Source organism: Osmia bicornis, chromosome 14, assembly GCF_907164935.1.
Source record: "Osmia bicornis bicornis chromosome 14, iOsmBic2.1, whole genome shotgun sequence".
NCBI classification, from domain to species: Eukaryota; Metazoa; Arthropoda; class Insecta; order Hymenoptera; family Megachilidae; genus Osmia; species Osmia bicornis.
The window spans coordinates 4,476,095-4,502,361 of NC_060229.1; the positions used below are offsets into that span (position 1 = coordinate 4,476,095).

The following is a 26,267-nucleotide window of genomic DNA, read 5'->3' on the forward strand; positions in this document are numbered from 1 at the left end:
TTATGGGCAATTATTTTATTGCTGTCTGACCTAATTACCTCCATTACCTCGCATTATCTTAAAAACACAAAAAATTGCTATATCATCGGAAACGAAGTACCTGCCTTCTAAGAAACATAAATCTCAGTCGTAACATTAAAAATGATAAGTGTAAAGAAAAGTAAATTTAGCTTATCGAAGATACCAATTGTGATGATTAATTTGATCGTTTGTTTCGGATCACGTGCACAAGCAACTAGACAGATGCGTGCATAAATATGCACACGGACAAACACACGAGCTCTCTGCTTTAATTGAAAGGCGAAACGCGTGTTCCAGATTTCGAAGATATTAATTAGCTTTCAGAGTTAATCGCGTCCCTCCATGATACCCGCCGGTGTTCACGGAATCTATGCGTTTTCACACGATCCCGTATAATACCTCTGGCCACACTCGATCGACACAGAGGTCGATGACCAGCCTGATAAATCCTGCTCGAGAATTATCCTCCCCAGAATATTCTGGCTTATAATCCGTCGTGATTTTCGTCAAGATATTGGAACTACTGGGACGTTTCAATTAAAAATTCGTTTACCGACGACAGCACAAAGTTAATTGATGACCAGCTGTGCGATAACAGTGTTTCGAATAAGATAGGTAAAGGGTAGTTAAATTTCCGGAAGGTGGACGACGCACGGGACTTAGACTCTGCTTCCTCTATCTCCGCTACAACTTAGATTTCAATTTTTATTTCTCCAATCTGTTAAAAAAGGCTCAATTTCCGGTGTCGGAAGTTCTTCCTCTCTTCATTTATTTCTGCAATATCTATGAGAATAGACAGCGGTACCTGTAACAGAGATGATTGGTTATTGCGAAACGACGAGGTTGTTGACATAAGAGGCGTTTCTTTGATTCAGAATTGCCTCGTTATTTGCAATCGGCGGGTCGGATGATTCCAGGATCCTCCGATTGAAACGTGCGTTAACTCGAAGTAAGTGATTTGCATGCGTCGTACAATCGACTGTGATTTGTGCAAATCAAGCACTTTTTGAATGAAGCTCGTTATCCGGTAGCTCCTCTAAGTGCACCGTCTATGTGTATCTCTCCGTACACGATCAATATTACACGGAATTTTGTACGCGTTTCATTCGAATATCTGGATGAACGGTTCTGGTCATTAGCCGATCCATTCGATCGCATTTAATTGTCCGTTTATATCCGGCGACGTTCGAGTACGAATCGATCCTTATGTAGTGGATTTCAATTTTACCCTCGATATCTGATAATCGTTATTAACCCTTTGCTTTGACGATTAATTTTACATTCCGTTTCGCCTGATTTATTAATATAACCAGGGTAATTATCAAACGTTTCTTCAATTATTCTTGATTTTTGAACGAATAGTTTAGGAGATGATTTCAAACGAAACTTAAGGACTTTGATCTCATTTCGCGCAACTTTCCCGAGCGCAGAACCACTTCTGCAACACGGATATTCACGTCACTCCCATCTCACTCTGGTAGAGGTGCAATTAATCCATAAAATAGGTATGCGCTGTGCAACGCATGTTCAACAGCAATTTCATCGTCCAGGCTCCCTTTGTTTTCACCGAAACGGTCGTGCGGTATGCAGGAGGAAAACGTGACACGGACATTTATTCAAAACACCGCGGCACGTTTCGTTTGCATGTCGCGAAAGTGCGATTCGCTCTTAAATCTTCCGTCTAGCCTAGCCGCGAAGATTTATGCACGCGACACGATGATTGTTTCAATGACAGCATGAGCAATGGGAGAAAAAAAGAGGACGCGTACAGTTCATTCGAAATCTACCTGGTGAATTATAGCATACTAGAATTGTCCCCCTTTTTTTTTGGTAGGATCACGAGTTACATGAGTACGCTTCGCTTATTTTCATTCATCTTCAATTTTTTTATTTCATTTTCATTGTGCAACGTATAACAATGTTCGTGTACTTCCAAAATAGTAGCACGATTAACAACAAAAATATTTTATTTACATCTAAAATAATACTTTGTTAATTATGCATGTTCGGTGACATTACTTTATCGTTCAGTTTGTACTATGGACTTGTGGACTTACATAAAAAATTAATCTAACTGTGTACCTTCTAAAGCCTTTCTCGTCATTGTTAAGTCTAAGTGATTTACAAAATCATTTGGACTTTGGTAAAACCATTCGGCTTCAAGGAAACACGATAAAGAACAAATTACAATGTATCTTACTGTTACAATAAATCGATCACAATTCAACACAGCCGCTACCCACGTAAACTTGAGTACGTAATTAACATCGCTTCTCATTGAATTCGATTCCAGAAAACCTTTCTTTAACACGCCCACTGCTGCTCAATCGATATCGCGTGATCCATCGGCAACGTTTAATTGCGACACAACAGCGAGCGTGTTAAAAGATATTAAAAGGCTCATTGGTCGAATAATCCCATTTCCATGTATCTTGGCAATCTTTTGCTCATGACCTTCCGGAAGGCTTTTGACTTGAGACCACGGTTTTCTTTGAAATCCGATTGCAATAGTTCATTGATATCCACTGCGTTATCCTTGTCTAACAGTATTATTGGCAAGACAAGGACCGAAGCTATCAATTCGTACGTCTCTCGTTCTTTCAGAATCCTCTGCAATTCGTCCATGGTAGGCGGTGATGTTTTACAACCAAGTTTCTTCATGACACTTGTCAACGCTTTCAAGTACTCCTCGAGCAACAAGCCTCTCTTATGTTTATAAACTTCTTCGCTTAAGCTGGTAGCCATAAAGTAATGTAGATCAACCGCAGGTGAACTGTATAAACATAGCTGAAAGTCTACCTGCAATACCAATTAGAAGGGTTCGTTAATGACAGTCGTTATTGTTTTTCTAAAATTTGAAATTTAATTCACTTACGAAAATATGCTGAATGGGTTTTCCATTGTCATCATACCGGAACAACATGTTGTTCACCCAACAATCCCCATGATTAATCACGTTGAACTCGTTGTCCTTACGTGCTGTAGCTTCGCCGCCTTTTCGATATGAATTAGGTGCAAACGCCCTAAGTTTATCCGCACAGCTGTAAATTTCAAAATTTAACATTCTGTTTAGAAGTTTTCCAAAGAAATTAATCGTTTCGTTAATCTTACGCTTTTCCACATTCTGGCCACTTCTCCACTTCATCCGCCATCCCTGCCATAGTGCCGGGTATGTAAGTGTGCATCTCCTCTGGATACTCCATACTGATCATTCCTTTTCTATACTGCTCTTTGTATTTCGGTTCCTGTAATTACGATGCAAATTATCGCAAACGTAGAATTTACGTTTTATCGTTTCTTTTCATGGAATGGTCCTTACCTTTTCGCACAAAGCGACCGACGCAGCATGAAATCTAGCTATTCCTCTAATAGTCATTAACGCGTGATCCATGTCGAGACCAAGTTGACGATCGGCCATACGAAAACCAAGAACAGAAAGATCCTCCAGGATCAAACACAACGGTGGTTCCATTCGTACGTGATAAACTTTCGCGCAGAGACGTTCCTCAGGTCCCAACATGTGATTCATTTTCTTCACGGCATCGGTTAGGGCAGAGATCTCCGTGTCGAAGACTCCAATTTTACTGATCTTAAGAAACATTTAGAAACACATGTTGTAAAAGGTGTTGTCGAAGCTCTAATAATGCGTGCAGACATTGCGAATGTGGAAAAGGGAGCAGCACGAAAGACAGAGAAAATGATTAAACACAAATGTACCAGATCTCGTCGAGCACCTTCTTCGAGTGGTTCAAGTTTGAGTATCATCGACTTATTCTCGGTCACCAGTTTGTCCCCTTTATTACGGGTGAACTCCACCGTCACCCTCATCATGTCGCTGGAATAATTGTCGCCCTTGGCCGTGGCCGCTTTGGTAAATATATTGGTCACCTGCAAGGTATTGTCTTTCTCTGCTAGTCGCATTATCCTCTTGGTGTAGTCGATGTTTAGCCATGGTAGTACTTCTCCAGCCATTTCTGAAATAGGAATCGGAATTGCAATTGGAAAGTTTTCTTCGACAAATCATTGATCTTCCCGGCGCGTAAGGAAATATCAAGGCTTATGTAACCTGTATGTTTCACAAGTAGCCGAGACAGGTGTATACTTTACACAAATATAGTGAGTAGTAAAGATTCTTTGCAATTATGACGCTCACTATGACGAGTCACCCGCGTAGCACAAAGTCCAGCTGCTTCATGTGTGATAATCGTGATCGCACTTATTCGACGTGATACACGCACACTCAAACATACCCACCTACGCTACCTCAAGCAACACTGCGCCGACTCACTTACAACACTTAAAAATGATTTAAAAACATGAATGATCCAATTTACCAAATTGCTGAGAAATTATTAATTTAGCGGTAATCAATAATAATATCTGTGAATTAGATCAAAGAATAAATTACCCTCGTTTTACTTTAGCGTTGCACGCTTTTGGAGCGATAAAATTGGTTTCATTACAAATTATTCGATCACGAGAATGCCCTTATTTTGTGTTTTCGAATTGCAAATAAATCGCTGTCGTTTTTAACATAGCCACGTAAAACCAACAGAATATTTTTAAAAAAATCCTCACGTTCAGATAAAAATTTCTCACCCATTTACGAAGGACACGTACATTTTGTAAAAGAATAAACCAAACACACGAAGCTTCACTGACCTGCAGATATTTCAAAGATGTTCTCAGTTACTATTTCACTTCACTAGACCTCCGTGGCTATTTGGTACGGAGTGAGGCAGAATGAATCGCCTTGTCACCTTTTATACGAACCTCCACACATTATTTATGCTCCAATCAGAAGCGTCGGGATCTCGAACGTCATCTATCGTTTGTAATCAGCCAACACTTGATTTCCTTGTTCATCGTTGCCATACTGATTTGATAGAGGTTATCGGAAGACTACGCGATCTAATGACTATCTTAATGATTTTTTGTTGACTCGAGAAATAAAATCTCTTAGGAGCTCGCAGGCAGCTTAACAATTGCGTATCATATCAAAGAAAACTGTAGATAAAATCGTCTCGAGATATATTAAACGACAGAGAAAAGATAATAGTAATTTTTGGCAAGTCAAATTAGTACCTACTGTGTAGTGTAAATAGTTGAATGATTATTGTGATAAGAGTCTTTTGTATGTTATGGAAACACTAGGCACGTGACGTAATAACAATGATGAGATCGTAATCCAGAAGGAATTTCAATTGTCCTGTTGATGGTCTGACATGAATTCGTAAGCATTTTATTATCCGACTTCGAAAAGAAGGAGGATACTCAATTCGATGAGTATATTTCTTTTTTTTTTCTGAAAACCGTACTGTGAAATAGTCGTATCAGTCGAGAGTCTACATCAGTCGTACAACCGATCCTTTTAACTATATGACTCCCACGTGCATCGCGGCTGCTGGGTTTTCAACTAGCTTACATGGGCAATGTCCAGCGAGATGACTTGCTGAACCGTTCAGCCTATGGCCATTAGTTAAACACTAAACGTTTGCTAATTGCTCTCTTCCGTCAACACCTCCCTCGCTGGACTACCTCCCTGCGGCTTCTTACTGACCGGTCGTGAGACTCGGGAGAGGAAGATTAGAAACGAAGAACAAGACATTGAGATTTAAGTTAAGTATCCGTCAAGGCTTCGATCAGATTGCTTCGTAAGCACTCTTCACTTCATACACATGAACAACTATACACAGTTGAGTCAAATATGCATATATCTCTATCGTATTCATTCTACACATTGGTACCGACACGACACGATGATTGTTTCAATGACAGCATGAGCAATGGGAGAAAAAAAGGGGACGCGTATAGTTCATTAAAAATCTACCAGGTGAATTATAGCGTACTAGAATTGTCCCCTCTTTTTTTTTATAGGATCACGAGTTACATAAGAACGCTTCGTTTATTTCCATTCATCTTCAATTTTTTTATTTGACTTCCTTTGTGCTGCGTGTAACAATGTTCGTGTACTTCCAAAATAGTAGCACGATTAACAACAAAAATCTTTTATTTACATCTAAAATAATACTTTGTTAATTATGCATGTTCGGTGACATTTTATCGTTCAGTTTGTACTATGGACTTGTGGACTTACAAAAAGAAATTAATCTAAGCGTGTACCTTCAAAAGCTTCTCTCGTCATTATTAAGTCTAAGTGATTTACAAAAAACATTTGAACTTTGGTTAAACCATTCGGCTTCAAGGAAACACGATAAAGAACAGATTACAACGTACCTTACTGTTACAATAAATCGATCACAATTCAACACAGCCTCTACCCACGTAAACTCGAGTACGTAATTAACATAGCTTCTCATTGAATTCGATTCCCGGAAACCTTTCTTTAACACCCCCACTGCTGCACAATCGATATCGCGTGATTCATCACCAACGTTTAATTGCGACACAACAGCGAGCGTGTAAAAAGATATTAAAAGGCTCATTGGTCGAGTAATCCCATTTCCATGTATCTTGGCAACCTTTTGCTCATCACCTTTCGAAAGGCTTTTGACTTCATACCAGGGTTATCTTTGAATTGCGATTGGAATAGTTCATTGAAATCCCCTACGTTATCCTTGTCTAACAGTATCATCGGCAAGGTAAGGGTTGAAGATAACAATTCGTACACCTGTCGTTCTTTCAGAGTTCTCTGCAATTCGTCCATGGTGGGCGGTGATGTTTTACAACCAAGTTTCTTCATGACACTTGTCAACGTTTTCAAGTACTCCTCGAGCAACAAGCCTCTCCTATGTTCATAGACTTCTTCGTTTAAGCTGGTAGCCATAAAGTAATGTAGATCAACCGCAGGTGAACTGTATAAACATACCTGAAAGTCTACCTGCAATACGAATTCGAAGGGTTCGTTAATGACAGTCGTTATTGTTTTTCTAAAATTTGAAATTTAATATCTTGCGTTCACTTACGAAAATCTGCTGAATGGGATTTCCATTGTCATCATACCGGAACAACATGTTGTTCACCCAACAATCCCCATGATTGATCACGTTGAACTCGTTGTCTTTACGTGCTGTAGCTTCAGCGCCTGTTCGATATGAATTAAGTGCAAATGCCCTGAGTTTATCCGAATAGCTGTAAATTTCAAATTTAGCAGTGTTTTTAGAAGTATTCCAAAGAAATTAATCGTTTCGTTAATCTTACGGTTTTCCAAATTCGGGCCAATTCTCCACTTCATCCGCCATCGATGTCACACAGCCGGATATGAAAGCGTGCATCACCTCTGGATAGTCTATATTGTACATTCCTCTTCTGTACTGCTCCTTGTATTTTGGTTCCTATAATTACGATGCAAATTAGTCGCAAACGTAAAATTTACTTTGTATCGTTTCTTTTCATGAAATGATCCTTACCTTTTCGCACAAAGCGACCGACGCAGCGTGAAACCTAGCCATTCCTCTAAGAGCCATTAACGCGTGATCCATGTCGAGACCAAGTTGACGATCGGCCATACGAAAACCAAGAACAGAAAGATCCTCCAAGATCAAACACAACGGTGGTTCCATTCGTACGTGATAAACATTCGCGCAGAGACGTTCCTCAGGTTCCAACATTTGATTCATTTTCTTCACGGCGTCGGTTAGGGCTGAGATCTCCGTGTCGAAGACTTCAACTTTCCTGATCTTAAGAAACATTCAGAAGCACCTATTGTAAAAGGTGTTGTCGAAGGTCTAATAATGCGTGCAAACATTGCGAATGTGAAAAAGGGAGCAGCATGAGTGACAGAAAGAATCATTAAACACAAACGTACCAGATCTCGTCGGGCACCTTCTTCAAGTGGTTCAAGTTTTAGAATCATCGACTTCTTCTCGGTCACCATTTTGTCCCCTTTATTGCGGGTGAACTCCACCGTCACCCTGATCATGTCGCTGCAATAGTTGTCGCCCTTGTCCGTGGCCGCTTTGGTAAATATATTTGTCACCTGCAAGGTATTGTCTTTCTCTGCTAGTCGCATTATCCTCTTGGTGTAATCGATGTTCAGCCATGGTAGTACTTCCCCGGCCATTTCTGAAATTGTAATTCGAGAATTCTCTTTGACAAATCAATATTGTTTTTGCCGGTGCGTCAGGAAATATCAAGACTTATGTAACGTGTGTTTTTCACAAGTAGCCGAGATAGGTGTGTAGTTTACAGACATGTAGCGAATAGTAAAGATTATTTCCAATTCTGACGCTCACTACGACGAGTCACCCGCGCGTAATTACCGCGATCGCACTCGTTCGCTGCAACATACGCACACTGTGCACTGACTCACTTACATCACTTAAAAATATTCTAAAAACATGAATGATTTAACTTTCCAAATTACTGATAAATTATTAATTTATCGGTAATCAGTAATAATATCTGTAAATTAAATCGAGGAACAAATTATCCTCGTTTTATCTTCGCGTTGCACGCTTTTGGAGCGTTAAAATTGGTTTCATTACAATTTAATCGATCACGAGAATGCTCTCATTTTGTGTTTTCGAATTGCAAATAAATCTTAGTCGTTTTCAACAAAACCAACACAATATTTAAAAAAAATCCTCACGTTCAGATAAAAATATTTCACCCAGTTACGGAGGACACGCACATTTTGTAAATAAATAAACGAAACACACGAAGGTTCACAGACCTGCAGATGTTTCAAAGATGTTGTCACCTACTGCTTCACGTCACTAGGCCTCCGTGGCTGTGTGATACGGAGTGAGTCGAAATGAATCGCCTTGTCACCTTTTATACGAACCTCCACACATTATTTATGCTCCAACCAGATGCGTCCGGATCTCGAACGTTATCTATCGTTACCAATTAGCCAATACTTGATTTCCTCGTTCATCGTTGCCATACTGATTTCATAGAGGTTATCGGATGACTACGCGATCTAACGACTATCTTAATGATTTTTTGTTTGACTCGAGACATAAAATACCTTAGTAGCTCGCAGATAGCTTAACAATTGTGTATCATATCAAAGAAAACTGTAGATAAAATCGTCTCAAGATAAATTAAACGACAGAGAGGAAATAGTAATTTTTCGCAAGTCAAACAAGTACCTACTCTGTAGTGCAAATAGTTGAATGATAATTGTGATAAGAGTCCTCTGTATGCTATGGGAACACTAGGCACGTGGCGTGATAACAATGATGAGATTGTAATCCAAGAGGAATTTTAATTGTCCTGTCGATGGTCTGATGAGAATTCGTAATCATTTTATTATCCGACTTTGAAAAGGAGGAGGATACTCAATACGATGTTTTTTTTTTTTTTTTTTTTTTTTTGAAAACAGTACTGTGAAATAGTCGTATCAGTCGAGAGTCTACATTAGTCGTACAACCGATCCTTTTAACTATATGACTCCCACGTGCATCGCGGCTGCTGGGCTTTCAATTTGCTTACATGGGCAATGTCCAGCGAGATGATTTGCTGAACCGTTCAGCCTATGGCCGTTAGTTGAACTCTAAACGTTAGCTAATTGCTCGCTTCCGTCAACACCTCCTTCGCTGGACTACCTCTCTGCGCCTCCTTGCTGATCGTTCGTAAGACTCTGGAGTGGAAGGGTTAAATATCCGTCAAGGCTCCCATCAGATTATTTCGTAAGCACTCTTCAGTACATACACGTGAGCAACTGTACACAGTTGTTTCAAAAATATATCTCTATCGTATTCATTCTAAACATTGCTATCAACAGGACACGATGATTGTTTCAATGACAGCATGAGTAATAGGAGACAAAAAGGGGACGAGTATAGTTAATTCGTAATTTACCTAGCGAATTATAGCGTACTAGAATTGTTCCCCTTTCTTTTTTTTGATAGGATCACGAGTTAAATGAGTACGCTTTGTTTATTTTCATTCATCTTCAATTTTTTTCTTTGATTTTCATTTTGCAACGTGTAACAATGTTCGTGTACTTTCTAAGTAGTAGCATGCATGCAAATTATGCATGTTGGGTGACATTATTTTATAGCTCAATTTGTATTATGGACTTGTGGATAAAAAAAAAAATCTAAGCTTGTACTTTCTAAAGCATTTCTCGTTATTATTAAGAGTAAGTGAATTACAAAAAATATTTGGACTTCGGTTAAACCATTCGCCTTCAAGGATAGACGATAAAGAACAGATTACAATGTATCTTACCGCTACAATAAATCGATCACAGTTCAACACAGTATCTGTCCACGTAAACTCGAGTACGTAATTGATATCGCTGTACATTGATTTCGATTCTCGAAAATCTTTCTTTAACACGCTCACTACTGCTCAATCGATGTCGCGTGCTCCATCGCCAACGTTTAAATGCGACACAACTGCGAGCGTAATAAAACATATTAAAAAGCTCACGGGTCCAATAAGCCCATTTCCATGTATCTTGGCAATCTTTTGCTCATCACATTCCGGAAGGCATCTGACTTGTGACCAGGGTTATCTTTGCAATCCGCTTGCAGTAGCTCATTGACATCCATTACTTTATCCTTCTCTAACAGTGTTATTGGCAAGACAAGGGCCGAAGCTATCAATTCGAACATCTGTCGTTCTTTCAGAGTTCTCTGCAATTCGTCCATGGTGGGCGGTGATGTCTTACAACCAAGTCTCTTCATGACACTTGTCAACGTTTTCAAGTACTCATCGAGCAACAAGCCTCTTTTATGTTCATAGACTTCTTCGCTTAAGCTGGTAGCCATAAAGTAATGCAGATCAAGCGCAGGTGAACTGTTTAAACATTGCTGAAAGTCTACCTGCAATACCAATTAGAAGAGTTCCTTAATAACCGTCGTTATTACTTTTCTAACATTTGAAATTTAATATCTTGCTTTCGCTTACGAAAATATGCTGAATGGGTTTTCCATTGTCATCATACCGGAACAACATATTGTTCACCCAACAATCCCCATGATTGATCACGTTGAACTCGTTGTCCTTACGCGCTGTAACTTCGCCGCCTTTTCGATATAAATTAGGTGCAAACGCCCTAAGTTTATCCGCATAGCTGTAGATTGCAAAATTTAACAGTGTTTTTAGAAGTTTTCTAAAGAAATTAATCGTTTCATTAACCTTACGGTTTTCCAAATTCTGGCCATTTTTCCACTTCATCCGCCATCGCTGTGAAAATGGCACCTATGAACATTTGCATCTCCATTGGACACTCCCTACTGAACAATCCTTTTCTATACTGCTCTTTGTATTTCGGTTCCTGTAATTACGATACAAATTATCGCAAACTTAAAATTTACTTTCTATCCTTCCATTTCATGGAACGATACTTACCTTATCGCACAAAGCGACCGACGCAGCATGAAACCTAGCTATTCCTCTAAGAGCCATTAACGCGTGATCGATGTCGAGACCAAGTTGACGATTGACCATACGAAAACCAAGAACAGAAAGATCCTCCATGATCAAACCCACCGGTGGTTCCTTTCGTACGTGATAAACTTTCGGGCAGAGACGTTCCTCAGGTCCCAACATGTGATTCATTTTTTTCACGGCGTCGGTTAGGGCAGAGATCTCCGTGTCGAAGACTTCAATTTTCCTGACCTTAAGAAACATTCGGAAACACCTGTTGAAAAAGGTGTTGTCGTACCTCAAATATTGTGTGCAAAAATTGCGAATGTGAAAAAGGGAGCAGCACGAAAGATAGAAAAAATCATTAAACACAAATGTACCATTTCTCGTCGGGGACCTTCTTCGAGTGGTTCAAGTTTGAGGATCATCGACTTCTTCTCGGTCACCAGTTTGTCCCCTTTATTACGGGTGAAGTCGACCGTCACCCTCATCAGGTCGCTGGAATAATTGTCGCCCTTGTCCGTGGCCGCTTTGGTAAATATATTGGTCACCTGCAAGGTATTGTCCTCCTCTGCTTGTCGCATTATCCTGTTGGCGTAGTCGATGTTCAGCCATGGTAGTACTACTCCCGCCATTTCTGAAATTGGAATCGGAATTGGAATTGGAGAATTTTCTTCGACAAATCATTATGGTTTTTCCCGGTGCGTCAGGAACTATCAATACGTGTGTAACGTGAATTTTTCACAACTAGCCGAGACATGTGTGTACTTTAAACAAATGTAACACGTAGTAAAGGTTATTCATAAAGCTGACGCTCACTACGTCGAGTTACCCACGCAGCCTGAAGTCCAGCTGCTTCATGCGTGATTATCGCGATCGCATTCTTTCGCCGTGATACTCGGACACTCACATGTACCCACCTTTGCTACCTCAAGCAACACTGACCCGACTAACTAACAATATTTAAAAATATTTTAAAAACATGAATGATCCAATTTACCAAATTACTGATAAATTGTTAATTAATCGGTAATCAGTAATAATATCTGTAAATTAGATTAGGGTATAAATCATCCTCGCTTTCGGAGCGATAAAATTGTTTTCATTACAAATTATTCGATCTCGAGAATGCCCTTATTTTATGTTTTCGAATTGCAAATAAATCGCTGTCGTTTTCAACACAACCACCTAAAACCAACAAAATATTTTTAAAAAAATCCGCACTTTCAGATAAAAATTTGTTACCCATTTACAAAGGGCACCCACATTTTGTAAATGAATAAACGAAACACACGAAGCTTCGCTGACCTGTAGATGTTTCAAAGATGTTCCAACCTACAATTTCACTTCACTAGACCTCCGTGGCTATTTGGTACGGAGTGAGGCAGAATGAGTCGCCTTGTCAGGTTTTATACGAACCTCTACACATTATTTATGCTCCAATCAGAAGCGTCCGAATCTCGAACGTCATCTATCGTTAGCAATCAGCCAACACTTGATTTCTTCGTTCATCGTTGTCATACTGATTTCATAGAGGTTGTCGGATTACTACGCGATTTAAAGACTATTTTAATGGTTTTTTCATGACTCGAAAAATAAAATAAAAGAATATCATATTAAAGAAAACTGTAGATAAAATCGTCTCGAGATGAATTAAACGACAGAGATAAGATAATAGTAATTTTTTCCAAGTCAAATATGCACTCTGCAGTGCAAATAGTTGAATGATAATTGTGATAAGAGTCTTCTGTATGCTATGGAAGCACTAGGCACGTGGCGTGATAACAATGATGATGTTGTAATCCAGATGGGATTTCAATTGTCCTGTCGATGGTCTGACGAGAATTCGTAAGCATTTTATGAAAACAGTACTGTGAAATAGTCGTATCAGTCGAGAGTCTACATCAGTCGTACAACCGATCCTTCTAACTATATGACTCCCACGTGCATCGCGGTTGTTGGGTTTTCAGCTAGCTTACATTGGCAATGTCCAGCGAGATGATTTGCTGAACCGTTCAGCCTATGGCCATTAGTTAAGCTCCAAACGTTTGCTAATTGAACACTTCCGTCAACACCTTCCTCACTGGACTACATCTCTGCGGATCCTTGCTGACCGTTCGTAAGACTCGGGAGTGGAAGGGTAGAAAGGAGGAACCGGACATTGAAATTTGAGTTAAGTATCCGTCAAGGCTCCGATCAGATTGCTTCGTAAGCACTCTTCAGTTCATACACGTGTAGAACTGTATACAGTTGAGTCATATATATATCTCTATCGTATTCATTCTAAACATTGGTATCAACACGACACGATAATTGTTTCAATGACAGCATGAACAATGGGAGAAAAAAAGGGGACGCGTACAGTTAATTCGTAATTTATCTAGTGCATTATAGTGTACTAGAATTGTTCCCCCTTCTTCTTTTTGATAGGATCACGAGTTACATGAATACACTTCGTTCATTTTCATTGATCTTCAATTTTTTTATTTCTTTTTCATTATGCAACGTGTAACAATGTTCGTGTACTTACAAAGTAGTAGGATGCATGCAAATTATGCATGTTAGGTGACATTATTTTATCGCTTAGTTTGTACTATGGATTTGTGGACTTACAAAAATAGAAATCTAAGCTTGTACCTTCTAAAGCATTTCTCGTTATTATTAAGACTAAGTGATTTACAAAAAACATTTGGACTTTGGTTAAACCACTCGGCTTCAAGGATAGACGATAAAGAATAGATTACAATGTATCTTACTGCTTCAATAAATCGATCATAATTCAACATAGTATCTGTCCACGTAAACTCGAATACGTAATTGATATCGCTGTTCATTGATTTCGATTCTCGAAAATCTATCTTTAACATGCCCACTGCTGCTCAATCGATATCGTGTCCTCCATCGCCAACTTTTAATTGCGACAAAACAGCGAGCGTGATAAAACATATTAAAAAGCTCACGGGTCGAATAAGCCCATTTCCATGTATCTTGGAAATCTTTTCCTCATCACATTCCGGTAGGCTTCTGATATGTGAGCAGGGATATCTTTGGAACCCGCTTGCAATATCTCATTGATATCCACTGCCATCTCCTTGTCTAACAGTGTTATTGGCAAGACAAGGGTCGTAGCTATCAATTCGAACATCTGTCGTTCTTTCAGAATTCTCTGCAATTCGTCTATGGTGGGCGGTGATGTTTTACAACCAAGTTTCTTCATGACACTTGTCAACGTTTTCAAGTACTCCTCGAGCAACAAGCTTCTCCTATGTTCATAGATATCTTCGCTTATGCTGGTAGCCAAAAAGTAATGCAGATCAAGCGCAGGTGAACTGTTTATACATTGTTGAAAGTCTACCTGCAATACCAATTAGAAGGGTTCGTTAATAACCGTCGTTATTACTTTTCTAGCATTTGAAATTTAATATCTTGCTTTCGCTTACGAAAATCTGCTGAATGGGATTTCCATTGTCATCATACCGGAACAACATGTTGTTCACCCAACAATCCCCATGATTGATCACGTTGAACTCGTTGTCCTTACGCGCTGTAACTTCGCCGCCTTTCCGATATAAATTAGGTGCAAACGCCCTAAGTTTATCCGCATAGCTGTACATTGCAAAATTTAACAGTGATTTTAGAAGTTTTGAAAAGAAATTAATTGTTTCGTTAGTCTTACGGTTTTCCAAATTCTGGCATTTTTTCCACTTCATCCGCCATTGCTTTGAAAATGGCAGTTATGAACATTTGCAGCTCCTTTTGACACCCCCTATTGAAGTATCCTTTTCTATACTGCTCATTGTATTTCGGTTCCTTTAATTACAATCCTAATTAATCGCAATCGTAAAATTTACTTTCTATCCTTCCATTTGATGGAATGATCCTTACCTTTTCGCACAAAGCGACCGACGCAGCATGAAACCTAGCTATTGCTCTAAGAGCCATTAACGCGTGATCGATGTCGAGACCAAGGTGGCGATCGGCCATACGAAAACCGAGAACAGAAAGATCCTCCATGATCAAACACACCGGTTGTTCCATTCGTACGTGATAAACTTTCGCGCAGAGACGTTCCTCAGGTCCCAACATTTCATTCATTTTTTTCACGGCGTCGGTTAGGGCAGAGATCTCCGTGTCGAAGATTTCAATTTTACTGATCTTACGAAACATTTAGAAACACCTGTTGTAAAATGTGCTATCGAAGCTCTAATAATGCGTTCAAACATTTCGAATATGAAAAAGGGAGTAGCACGAAAGACAGAGAAAATGATTGAACACAAATGTACCAGATCTCGACGAGCACCTTCTTCGAGTGGTTCAAGTTTCAGGATCATCGACTTCTTCTCGGTCACCAGTTTGTCCTCTTTATTACGGGTGAATTCCACCGTCACCCTGATCATGTCGCTGCAATAGTTGTCGCCCTTGTCCGTGGCCGCTTTGGTAAATATATTTGTCACCTGCAAGGTATTGTCTTTCTCTGCTAGTCGCATTATCTTGTTGGTGTAGTCGATGTTCAGCCATGGTAGTACTTTCTCGGCCATTTCTGAAATTGCAATCAGATTTGGAATTGGAGAATTTTCTTCGACAAATCATTATTGTTTCTCCCGGTGCGTCAGGAAATATCAAGACTTATGTAACGTTTATTTTCACAAGTTGCCGAGACATGTGTGTACTTTACACAAATGTAGCAGGTAGTAGAGATTATTTATAATTCTGACGCTCACTACCTCGAGTCACCCACGCAGCGTGAAGTCCAGCTGCTTCATGCGTGATTACCACGATCACACTCGTTCGCCCTGATGTGACGCACACTCACACATACCCACCTTCGCTACTTCAAGCAACACTGCCCCGACTCACTTACAACATTTAAAAATATTTCAAAAACATTAATGAACCAATTTACCAAATTATTAATTTATCGGTAATCAGTAATAATATCTGTAAATTAGATTAGGGTATAAATTATCCTCGTTTTACCATCGCGGTGCACGCTTTCGGAGTGCAAAAATTGTTTTCATTACAAATTATTCGATCTCGAGAATGCCCTTATTTTATGTTTTCGAATTGCAAATAAATCGCGGTCATTTTCAACACAACCACGTAAAACCAACACAATATCTAAAAAAAAATCTTCACGTTCAGATAAAAATTTCTCACCCATTTACGAAGGACGTACACATTTTGTAAATGAATAAACGAAACACACGAAGCTTCACTGACCTGCAGATGTTTCAAAGGTGTTCCCACCTACTATTTCACTTCACTAGACCTCCGTGGCTATTTGGTACGGAGTGAGGCAGAATGAATCGCCTTGTCAGGTTTTATACGAAACTCCACACATTATTTATGCTCCAATGAGAAGCGTCCGGATCCCGAACATCATCTATCGTTTGCAATCACCGAACAGTTGATTATACGTTCATCGTTGCCATCCTGATTTCATAGAGGTTATCGTATGATTACGCGATTTAAAGACTGTCTTAATTGCTTTTTGTTGACTTGAAAAATAAAATAAAAGAGTATCATATCAAAGAAAAGTTTACATAAAATCGTCTCGAGATAAATTAAACGACAGAGATAAGATAATAGTAATTTTTAGAAAGTGAAATACATTTTCTGCCGTGCAAATAGTTGAATGATAATTGTGATAAGAGTCTTCTGTATGCTATGGAAACACTAGGCACGTGGCATGATAACAATGATGATACTGTAATCCGGAAGGAATTTCAATTGTCCTGTCGATGGTCTGACGAGAATTCGTAAGCATTTTCAGAAAACAGTACTGTGAAATAGTCGTTCCCTTTCTTTTTTTTGGTAGGATCACGAGTTACATGAATACATTTCGTTCATTTTCATTGATTTTTAATTTTTTTATTTCGTTTTCATTGTGCAACGTGTAACAATGTTCGTGTACTTTCAAAATAGTAGCACGATTAACAGCAAAAATCTTTTATTTACATCTAAAATAATACTTTGTTAATTATGTATGTTCGGTGACATTTTATCGTTCAGTTTGTACTATGGACTTGTGGACTTAGAAAAATAAATTAATCTAAGCGTGTACCTTCTAAACCCTTTCTCGTCGTTATTAAGTCTAAGTGATTTACAAAAAATATTTGAACCTTGTTTAAACCATTCGGCTTCAAGGAAACACGATAAAGAACAGCTTACAATGTATCTTACTGTTACAATAAATCGATCACAATTCAACACAGCCTCCACACACGTAAACTCGAGTACGTAATTGACATCACTTCTCATTGAATTCGATTCTCGAAAATCTTTCTTTAACACACCCACTGCTGTTCACTCGGTATCGCCAACGTTTAATTGCGGCACATCATCGAGCGTGTTAAAACATATTGAAAGGCTCACGGTTCGAATAAGCCCATTTCCATGTATTTTGGCAATCTTCTGCTCATCACCTTCCGGAAGGCCTTTGACTTGATACCAGGGTTAACTTTGCATTCCGCTTCCATTAGTTCGTTGATAGACGCTACGTTTTCCTTGTCTAACAGTATCATTGGCAAGATAACGATTGAAGAGATAAATTCGTACGTCTCTCGTTCTTTCAGAGTCCTCTGCAATTCGTCCATGGTGGGCGGTGATGTTTTACAACCAAGTTTCTTCATGACACTTGTTAACGTTTTCAAGTACTCCTCGAGCAACAAACCTCTCCTATGTTTGTAGACTTCTTCGCTTAAGCTAGTAGCCGCAAAATAATGTAGATCAACCGCAGGTGAACTGTATAAACATAGCTGAAAGTCTACCTGCAATACCAATTAGAAGGGTTCGATAATGAGAGTCGTTATTGTTTTTCTAAAATTTGAAATTTAATATTTTGCTTTCACTTACGAAAATATGCTGAATCGGTTTTCCATTGTCATCATATCGGAACAACATGTTATTCACCCAACAATCCCCATGATTAATCACGTTGAACTCGTTGTCCTTACGCGCTATAGCTTCGCAGCCTTTTCGATATGAATTAGGTGTAAACGCCCTAAGTTTATCCGCATAGCTGTGAATTTCAAAATTTTACAGTGTTTTTAGAAGTATTCCAATGAAATTAATCGTTTCGTTAATCTTACTGTTTTCCAAATTCTGGCCATTTCTCCACTTCTTCCGCCATCGCTGTCAAAGTGCCGGTTATGAAAGTGTGCATCTCCTCTGGATACTCCATACTGAACAATCCTTTTCTATATCGCTCCTTGTATTTCGGTTCCTATAATTAGAATGCAAATTAATCGCAATCGTAAAATTTACTTTTAATCCTTCCTTTCCAGGAATGATCCTTACCTTTTCGCACAAAGCGACCGATGCAGCATGAAATCTAGCCAATCCTCTAATAGCCATTAACGCGTGGTCCATGTCGAGACCAAGTTGACGATCGGCCATACGAAAACCAAGAACAGAAAGATCCTCTAGGATCAAACACAACGGTGGTTCCATTCGTATGTGATAAACTTTCGCGCTGAGGCGTTCCTCAGGTCCCAACATGTGATTCATTTTCTTCACTGTGTCGGTTAGAACAGAGATCTCCGTGTCGAAGAGTTCAATTTTCCTAACCTTAAGAAACATTCGGAAACACCTGTTGTAAAAGGTGTTGTCGAAGCTCAAATAATGTGTGCAAACATTGCGAATGTGAAAAAGGGAGCAGCATGAGTGATAGAAAGAATGATTAAATACAAATGTACCAGTTCTCGTCGGGCACCTTCTTCGACTGGTTCAAGTTTGAAGATCATCGACTTCTTCTCGGTCATCTTATTATCCCCTTTATTACGGCTGAACTCCACCGTCACCCTGAACATGTCGCTGGTATAGTTGTCGCCCTTGTCCGTGGCCGCTTTGGTAAATATATTGGTCACCTGCAAGGTATTGTCCTCCTCTGCTAGTCGCAGTATCCTCTTGGTGTAGTCGATGTTCAGCCATGGTGGTACTTCTACGGCCATTTCTGAAATTGGAATCGGAATTGGAATTGGAGAATTTTCTTCGACAAATCATTGTTCTTCCCAGCGCGTCAGGAAACACGGAAACGATTCTTTACAGTAACTTATTGTTCACGGCGAGATTTATCATGCTTTCCTTTCGTTCCTATTTCTTTCTCTAGCTCTCCTAACTCGCTCTTTCTCTTCCATTCTCGATATTCACCAAGAACGTTTCTCGCGTTCGAGATCGAGCTGTTTCAATTAGAAGCGTAATGGAACGAGGAGGCTCCTTTTCATTTCGTTCTCTCTTTCTCTCTCTTCGTTCCACCCCGTGTTCGCGATGCAGCACGTTTCACCCTTCGAGATTCCATCGGACTCGATCGAGCCGCGATATTTTAAAGAAATTTACGACGAGCCACGAATCGCGTTGCGAACAAAGAACGCGTTCTTGAATCAAAGAGAATCTAGAAAGACGGAAGCTTTGCATCTACATGGCTCGTGGATCTTATAAGCTAATGAAGGGGACATTCACGTGTCACGACTGTTTTCTATCAATCCTTTGAAAATTTATTAGCTACAGTTGCCTCCGTATCGAGGTTATCATGTCGTATACGGATATTGAAAATGAAACAAGATTGTGTTTACCGAGAGAAACGTGGGAATTGAGGTCATTTAACTGTTATCTTGTATCATGCTTTTTCGAGTTTAATAGCTCTAAGACATAATAAGAGATAATAGCTCTAACAATGTTTTAAGTTTCAGCCCAGTTTAAAACCTATAAATAACCATTTACTTGCCCACCCTATTTTTATACTTTGCCTAGTTTTAGTATTCTGTTAACTACTCGCTTTATTATTTGCTCTTTCGATGGACTAAATAGGGTTGACACCTAATTATTTGCTCTATTAATTGAAGTTTGGCTTCAAGCTTGGAAGTGCCCAAAAATAACGGGTTGCTGAAGCACAGTTCTATGACCGGCAAATTAGGGTAGACGAGATTAATGATTCCATTTATTTCGGCTCAGTTAGATCGTTGACGGACCGTGATGTATGGCTATTTTATGCGTGTGGAAATTCTAATGCCGCGGGACACAATCTAATTATAGATGGTATTAATGCTAATTTAGTAATATTATCGACGTAATACTTTAGTTTTAAAAAAGATACAACACGTTACAATGTATTCTCAGAAATGATTGACCTTTATATACATCTAATGACTCGTAATCATTACTGATAGGAGTTGTACTGATAAGTTAATCACAGTAGTGGGTCAAATGCGTCACGTAAATTATGAGCTAACCGGAGCATTGCGAGGTCATTTTTTCTTCATCGTCATTCCTTTGATACTGAAAGGAATAAACGCAATAGACTTTGATAAAAATATTTTAAAAACATGAATGACCCAATTTACCAAATTACTGATAAATTAATAACTTATCGGTAATGAATAATAATATCTGTAAATTAGATCAGGGAATAAATTATCCTCGCTTTACCTTCGCGTTGCACGCTTTCGGAGAGATAAAATTATTTAATCACGAGAATGCTCTTATTTTGTGTTTCCGAATTGCAAATAAATCGCTGTCGTTTCCAACACAACCACGTAAAACCAACACAATATTTAAAAAAAAATCTTCCCATTCAGATAAAAATTTCTCACTCATTTACGAAGGACACACACATTTTGTAAATGAATAAACCAAACACACGAAGTTTCACTGACCTGCAGATGTGTCAAAGATGTTCTCAACTACTGTTTCACTTCACTAGGCCTCCGTGGGTATTTGATACGGAGTGAGGCACAAGGAACCGTCTTGTCACGTTTTATACGAACCTCCACACATTATTTATGCTTCAATCAGAAGCGTCCGGACCTCGAATGTCATCTATCGCTAACAATCAGCCAACACTTAATTTCCCCGTTCATCGTTGCCATACTGATTTCATAGAGATTCTCGGATGATTGCGCAATTTAAAGACTATCTTAATTATTCCTTGTACTCGCGAAAAATAATATACTTTAGGAGTTCACAGACAGCTTAACAATTGTGTATCATATCAAAGAGAACTGTAGACAAAATCGTCTCGAGATAAATTAAACGACAGAGAAGATAATAGTAATTTTGGACAAGTCAAATAAGTACTCTGCAGCGCAAATAGTTGAATGATAATTGTGATAAGAGTCTTCTGTATGCTATGGAAACACTAGGCATGTGGCGTGATAACAATGATGAGATTGTAATCCAGAAGGAATTTCAATTGTCCTGTCGATAGTTTTACTAGAATTTGTACGGATTTTATGGAAACAGTATTATAAATGGAACTTGCTGTTAGTGCATGGAATTTCAATCGGATGATATGCAAGAATTTTTATCTTTCGCAGTCAGAACTCGTTTTGATAGACGAGTGTAAATTTTTAAGTTGTTGGTAGGTTCACTTGCAAAATTTGATAAATAATATGAAATACAGCAAAACAAAGATAAGATAAGAAGCTCGATTGCTTCCTGGTACCATCTTTTTTTAAATTTCTCCCTAACACAAAAGGAAAATATTTTATAAACATATGTGCTCGTTGAAACGATTACTGAAGGGTTAATGAACAGATAGTTGTCCATCAGTGTCGAAGCATTGTTTCCTGTGAAATCATCGTTTAACGCGATGGTAAAACGAGGTTGGTGTTCGACACATATCGCCATGCGGCTGTGCAGAGGCTGCTAATTCGAACCAGCGCAGAGGCTAATTACGCGGGTGGTATCAAAGAACGACGCGTCATTTTACAAGCGTTCATCATTAACACCGGCTCGTGTAGCCGCGTCATGTCTCTGACTCTCGTACATGAACTTGATGTTTTTACGTAACTTGGAAATATTGTCACGAGTCTGACCTTGCTATGGTTGAGTCAAGTCGATTGAATCTTGCCAGATAATTGCAAGTCAGCTGTTTATATTATTGTTATTATGCAATGTTTCGTAACAATTAATTGCCAAGTGTATTCGTATTATCTGATGTACTGGGCATTTATTTAGCCACGAGGATGACTATGCATTTTTCACTATACTTGGTCAACATATTCACCCGTTCAATTGCTTTCGTGTGTGGTTTGATAGCCGATGAGATCATTGCCGCTGGCGTTGATAAGTAATCACGCGTAAAGGTCGATTCAATTCAGGTAAACGAAGGTTGGAAGGGAATTCAGTGGAAGTGGAGCAGTTTTCGAATTTTAACCCTCAACTGGTGATTCCGACCAGTCATTGCATCTTCAAGTTAACAAGCTAAGCTGCTTCAGAGATCGCGTGTGTTTATTATCTAATTGACTCAATGTCACCTATTAGATAACAGAAATGTTATATCACCAATTAAGGGTTAAAAAAAAACGTTATCCAATTGGTTCACATCAATTTTAATCAACTTCATTATACTTTAGAAATAATTTCTAGAGGAAAATTGATTCTTTAATCTGTAATTCAGCCTCGCCATTGATCGAAGAATCTTCTATTACTCAAGAATATTCAAATTCAAGGCGACTTGAGTTAATAAAACAGCAAGTTACTGAATTGACTTCGCTGTTAGTTACAAGGTTAAACAAGCTGGGCTATCAAGTTGCGATGAAGAAAGGTCAAGTTCAATTCAGCATCGTGCAATATATTGTATAAGACTTGAAAAGCATTAACTAATTTCAGACATGATGTCACACTGACTTTCCTATATTTCTTGAAATTATATCATAATGATAATGTTATTGAAACGGAATAGAAAATTACACTTTTTTCTTCTTTCGATAAGGACTACGCTAGGATGCATCAGATTTTCCTGGATCGTTAATAGACGCGTGACCAAAATTACACTATCCTGGGTAATTCTAGAGTTCTGCCACGTACCAGTCACAACCCGCTGATTTATTTACATCGACCGATCAAACGGCTCTGCCCACCAGTTTTCAATTACGTTATTCGACGATCGCTTCCGGTCGTGTCAATCCAACAGCCCGCGCGTTGAAAGTTCCATTTACATTCTAAAATTGAATTCTTCTCGAAATGCGTTATTTGTTCGTTTACTAAGTTTCCTGTCTGAATTATTATCAGTGTTCTGAAGAAGATTTACGAGGTTTTAAGAGAACTTTATAGTTCCAGGACTATTAAAAGTTGTTTTTTCAGATACACTGTTTAGTAATTTACAATCTTTCCAAAAGATTTACATCATGATGATAAATTCTCGTTGTAGTTAATTATCAGGCGCCTTTTACAGTCTACTCAGGAATCCTACTCTAATTGACTCGTCAATATTTGCGGTATGATATGCATTTTTTCACGCGAATTTGCTGCGAGACTACACGTATCACGTCATAGGATAATTGTATCATTATGTAATACGTTACGAAGTTTCATTATGAGGCAGAGCACGTATCGACCTTCATCGCGTATGTACAAGATGCGTGTATGTAAATCTTTTCATCTGTTCGAATTGAAAGGTAGAATTGAAATTGGAGCAATTCTTGCTACGGTCGGGGTTGAACTCTGCGGAGCAGTCGCTATTCTCCTCGTATCTATGGCGTTCAAATAAGCTCGTCCATTGAGGGATGATAAATATTTCAATTAAAACTTCCGGAACGTATTATTGCTCGTGGAACAATAATATCGTGAAAATTTTGAAATATTAATAAAATTAAAATGATCCAAAGCTTTGAGGTTTCGTTATCAATGACGTTCAATATATCTAATCTAATTTAATCGATCTACGTTAGAGAAAGAAAATATCGCAATTTACGATCAGTAAGCATTGATACGCGCGATCCGTTGAATTATCGAGCAATTGCGCAATGAAAAATTATATTGCTGTACACTCGAGTAAATTTACAATCGTTTCGTTTTGCCGATATCGCCGTATGGCCATTGAATGATGCTTTAAACTACCGGAATATACGATGCAATTTCCGAAACGCACCGGAGAAGAGACTTTATCGATACGTTCGATGAGAATCGACTTTCAACGAATTTATTTTCACTCGTTCATAATTGAGGATTGGTAAAAACAACTGCGATACGGTGGATACGAAAATTTCAGCGTATTCTTTGATCAAGTACTCTAAAGAGGCGTGGCTGAAAATTCAACTATACAGTAATTGACATTGTTCTTTCTCGGTTGGAAAGTAATGCAGAATCCATTAGAGGGTATAAAAACGAAGCGTTCCCGAAAGACTCGTCCAGGAATATCGAACCATTCAAAGGCTGTATAAACGAAGAGTAACATCAATTCCCGATATTTGTAACTCTCCACCCAATACGCTGTAATTGCATGCGTATAAACTTTTACTGTTATCGGGATCTCGTCGGACCGTGGAAGATTCGAAGATGCTGAGCGTGGCAATTCGATTCGCGAATCGACCGGCACGGTTTTCACGTTCAAATATCAATTGAAGTTGCCGCTAAGTCGTTGCAAAATGCGCTCGATTGCGAACACTTCCCTTGAATACAGTCGTTACTACGTTTCTACCCTCTTGCTCGTCTCATCCTCCGGGCAAACCTCCGACTTTCATCCCTCCATTTTCTTGTCCTTGTTCACCTGGCTGTTGACTCCCCTCCCGGACGTTTGCTCCTCGTTCGAGAACGACAAAGACGAGCAGGAGCAATCTTTTACGACTGCTGTTCGAAGATCCTGTTTGAAGAACGATGAACATTTGCAATAATTTTTTAGTTCATCGTTTAGTTGATATTTGCAGTGACATAGGAACTTAACACATTCATAACAGCCCTCAATTTGTAATAATTCTGAAAAAATATAATCGCAATTCTTTGAAATAAGATGGTCTGGTGATAATCCATTTTTGATTTAGCACAGTTAGCACTTTATTATGGATTTAGCTTCATGGATTCAGAAATCAAGTCCAAAGTTACGTTTTGTTCATTATTTACCAAGATTCTTACATAATGTCAGAACAAAAGACTCTAGACATTAATCACCTCGTTCAAATTTAATACTCCTTAGATAATAATCGTGCACGCAAGAATTATTCCACTGACTTATGGAAGATACGTTTCTTATTGTACTAATGAAGAGTGCTAATGAAAGTTTTCTAACGTTCGCGTCTATTACTCCTGTTTTCTTGTTTTCTATTTAAAGAACCCGATTACTTTCGTTATCGTCGCTGCTCCCTTCTTCGGGAACTTAATCCAATCACTAGCTACTCAATTTCGCGTTGGAGCTCGCAAATTCCTTTACGATGCTTATCAGCCCGTGTATCTTGCCGGAGAAATTGCAACCCGTAACATGTTTGTCAGAAATTCTTATAAATAGCGCCGTTAGATTGCGTCACGATATCGTATCGAGGTATAAGCAGAGAAAGCAATTAGTACATATTTATATGGTTACATGACTGCAATGTAACTATATAGAGTGCTCGATGATTAATTACGATCGCGAAGCTGATTTGCGTGACTCCTCCCCTTTCGTATCGATGTTTTTCCACAAGCTTATCTCAGTTGTTACTTATTGTGTCATAATAATATGAAACAAGATGATGACAACTGAATTTTTGAGGTAAATTTAACAACAGATGGAAGATGCGATAATGAATAACAGAAAGTAAATTTCGATGAAGTTGTTGACTGATAAGGCTATCTCATTTATTGCGTACTATGTTATAAGAATATGCAACAAGGTGACAATAATTAAATTTCGTAAGCACCTATAATGATTTGCTGTTATTTAACTGGAAGGTGATGGATTTCATAGCGACAGAAGGTGAAATCACCTTGATCCTTCTCTCAACGAACGAAACCGGTTTTACCTGGTTTCATGGCGCAATTTACCTGTATGATTTCAAACGAATGCTAATTATTTCCTGGAAATGAAATTTCTTGTTAAATTGAAAAAATTCCTGACGAAATCTTCGCATACGTTACTGCTGGGAGGAAATTGAAAATTATGAATGCCAGTCTGTCTGTTCTGTAAATTTGACTGAAATGGACATTATTAACATCAGCAAATTATTATTTTGCTCAGAAATCCCAAAATAGACAGAGCTCATATGAAA

At 38.7% G+C, this 26,267-nt stretch overlaps 4 protein-coding genes across 11 annotated transcripts; all 4 read right to left on the reverse strand.

Moving 5' to 3' along the window:
* Positions 1 to 1,883: 1,883 nt before the first annotated feature.
* LOC114872738 lies at positions 1,884 to 16,692 on the reverse strand. The gene is made up of 11 exons (XM_046288711.1): positions 16,528 to 16,692; positions 7,790 to 8,046; positions 7,392 to 7,661; positions 7,183 to 7,316; positions 6,948 to 7,113; positions 6,472 to 6,862; positions 3,739 to 3,995; positions 3,341 to 3,610; positions 3,133 to 3,266; positions 2,897 to 3,062; positions 1,884 to 2,820 (listed from the first exon to the last, which is right to left on the reverse strand). The coding sequence occupies exons 2-11, from the start codon at positions 8,042 to 8,044 to the stop codon at positions 2,422 to 2,424; spliced, it is 2,442 nt and encodes an 813-aa protein (XP_046144667.1). The 5' UTR covers positions 8,045 to 8,046; positions 16,528 to 16,692; the 3' UTR covers positions 1,884 to 2,421.
* LOC123988486 lies at positions 10,040 to 12,751 on the reverse strand. Of its 8 annotated transcripts, none has more exons than XM_046288735.1 (7): positions 12,616 to 12,720; positions 12,144 to 12,495; positions 11,688 to 11,944; positions 11,290 to 11,559; positions 11,082 to 11,215; positions 10,846 to 11,011; positions 10,040 to 10,760 (listed from the first exon to the last, which is right to left on the reverse strand). In XM_046288735.1, the coding sequence occupies exons 2-7, from the start codon at positions 12,166 to 12,168 to the stop codon at positions 10,362 to 10,364; spliced, it is 1,251 nt and encodes a 416-aa protein (XP_046144691.1). In that variant the 5' UTR covers positions 12,169 to 12,495; positions 12,616 to 12,720; the 3' UTR covers positions 10,040 to 10,361. The 8 variants fall into 8 exon arrangements, with proteins under 8 accessions (XP_046144691.1, XP_046144690.1, XP_046144696.1 ...); XM_046288734.1 differs by having other exon boundaries at positions 12,574 to 12,692; XM_046288740.1 differs by having other exon boundaries at positions 12,148 to 12,495; positions 12,574 to 12,691.
* On the reverse strand, positions 13,765 to 15,699 carry LOC123988487. Its single transcript, XM_046288743.1, has 5 exons — positions 15,608 to 15,699; positions 15,193 to 15,462; positions 14,984 to 15,117; positions 14,748 to 14,913; positions 13,765 to 14,662 (listed from the first exon to the last, which is right to left on the reverse strand). The coding sequence occupies exons 2-5, from the start codon at positions 15,400 to 15,402 to the stop codon at positions 14,264 to 14,266; spliced, it is 909 nt and encodes a 302-aa protein (XP_046144699.1). The 5' UTR covers positions 15,403 to 15,462; positions 15,608 to 15,699; the 3' UTR covers positions 13,765 to 14,263.
* A 464-nt stretch (positions 16,693 to 17,156) lies between the features above and the next one.
* Positions 17,157 to 21,112, reverse strand: LOC114872766. Its single transcript, XM_046288742.1, has 6 exons — positions 20,961 to 21,112; positions 19,005 to 19,261; positions 18,607 to 18,876; positions 18,399 to 18,532; positions 18,163 to 18,328; positions 17,157 to 18,077 (listed from the first exon to the last, which is right to left on the reverse strand). The coding sequence occupies exons 2-6, from the start codon at positions 19,257 to 19,259 to the stop codon at positions 17,679 to 17,681; spliced, it is 1,224 nt and encodes a 407-aa protein (XP_046144698.1). The 5' UTR covers positions 19,260 to 19,261; positions 20,961 to 21,112; the 3' UTR covers positions 17,157 to 17,678.
* Positions 21,113 to 26,267: the final 5,155 nt, after the last annotated feature.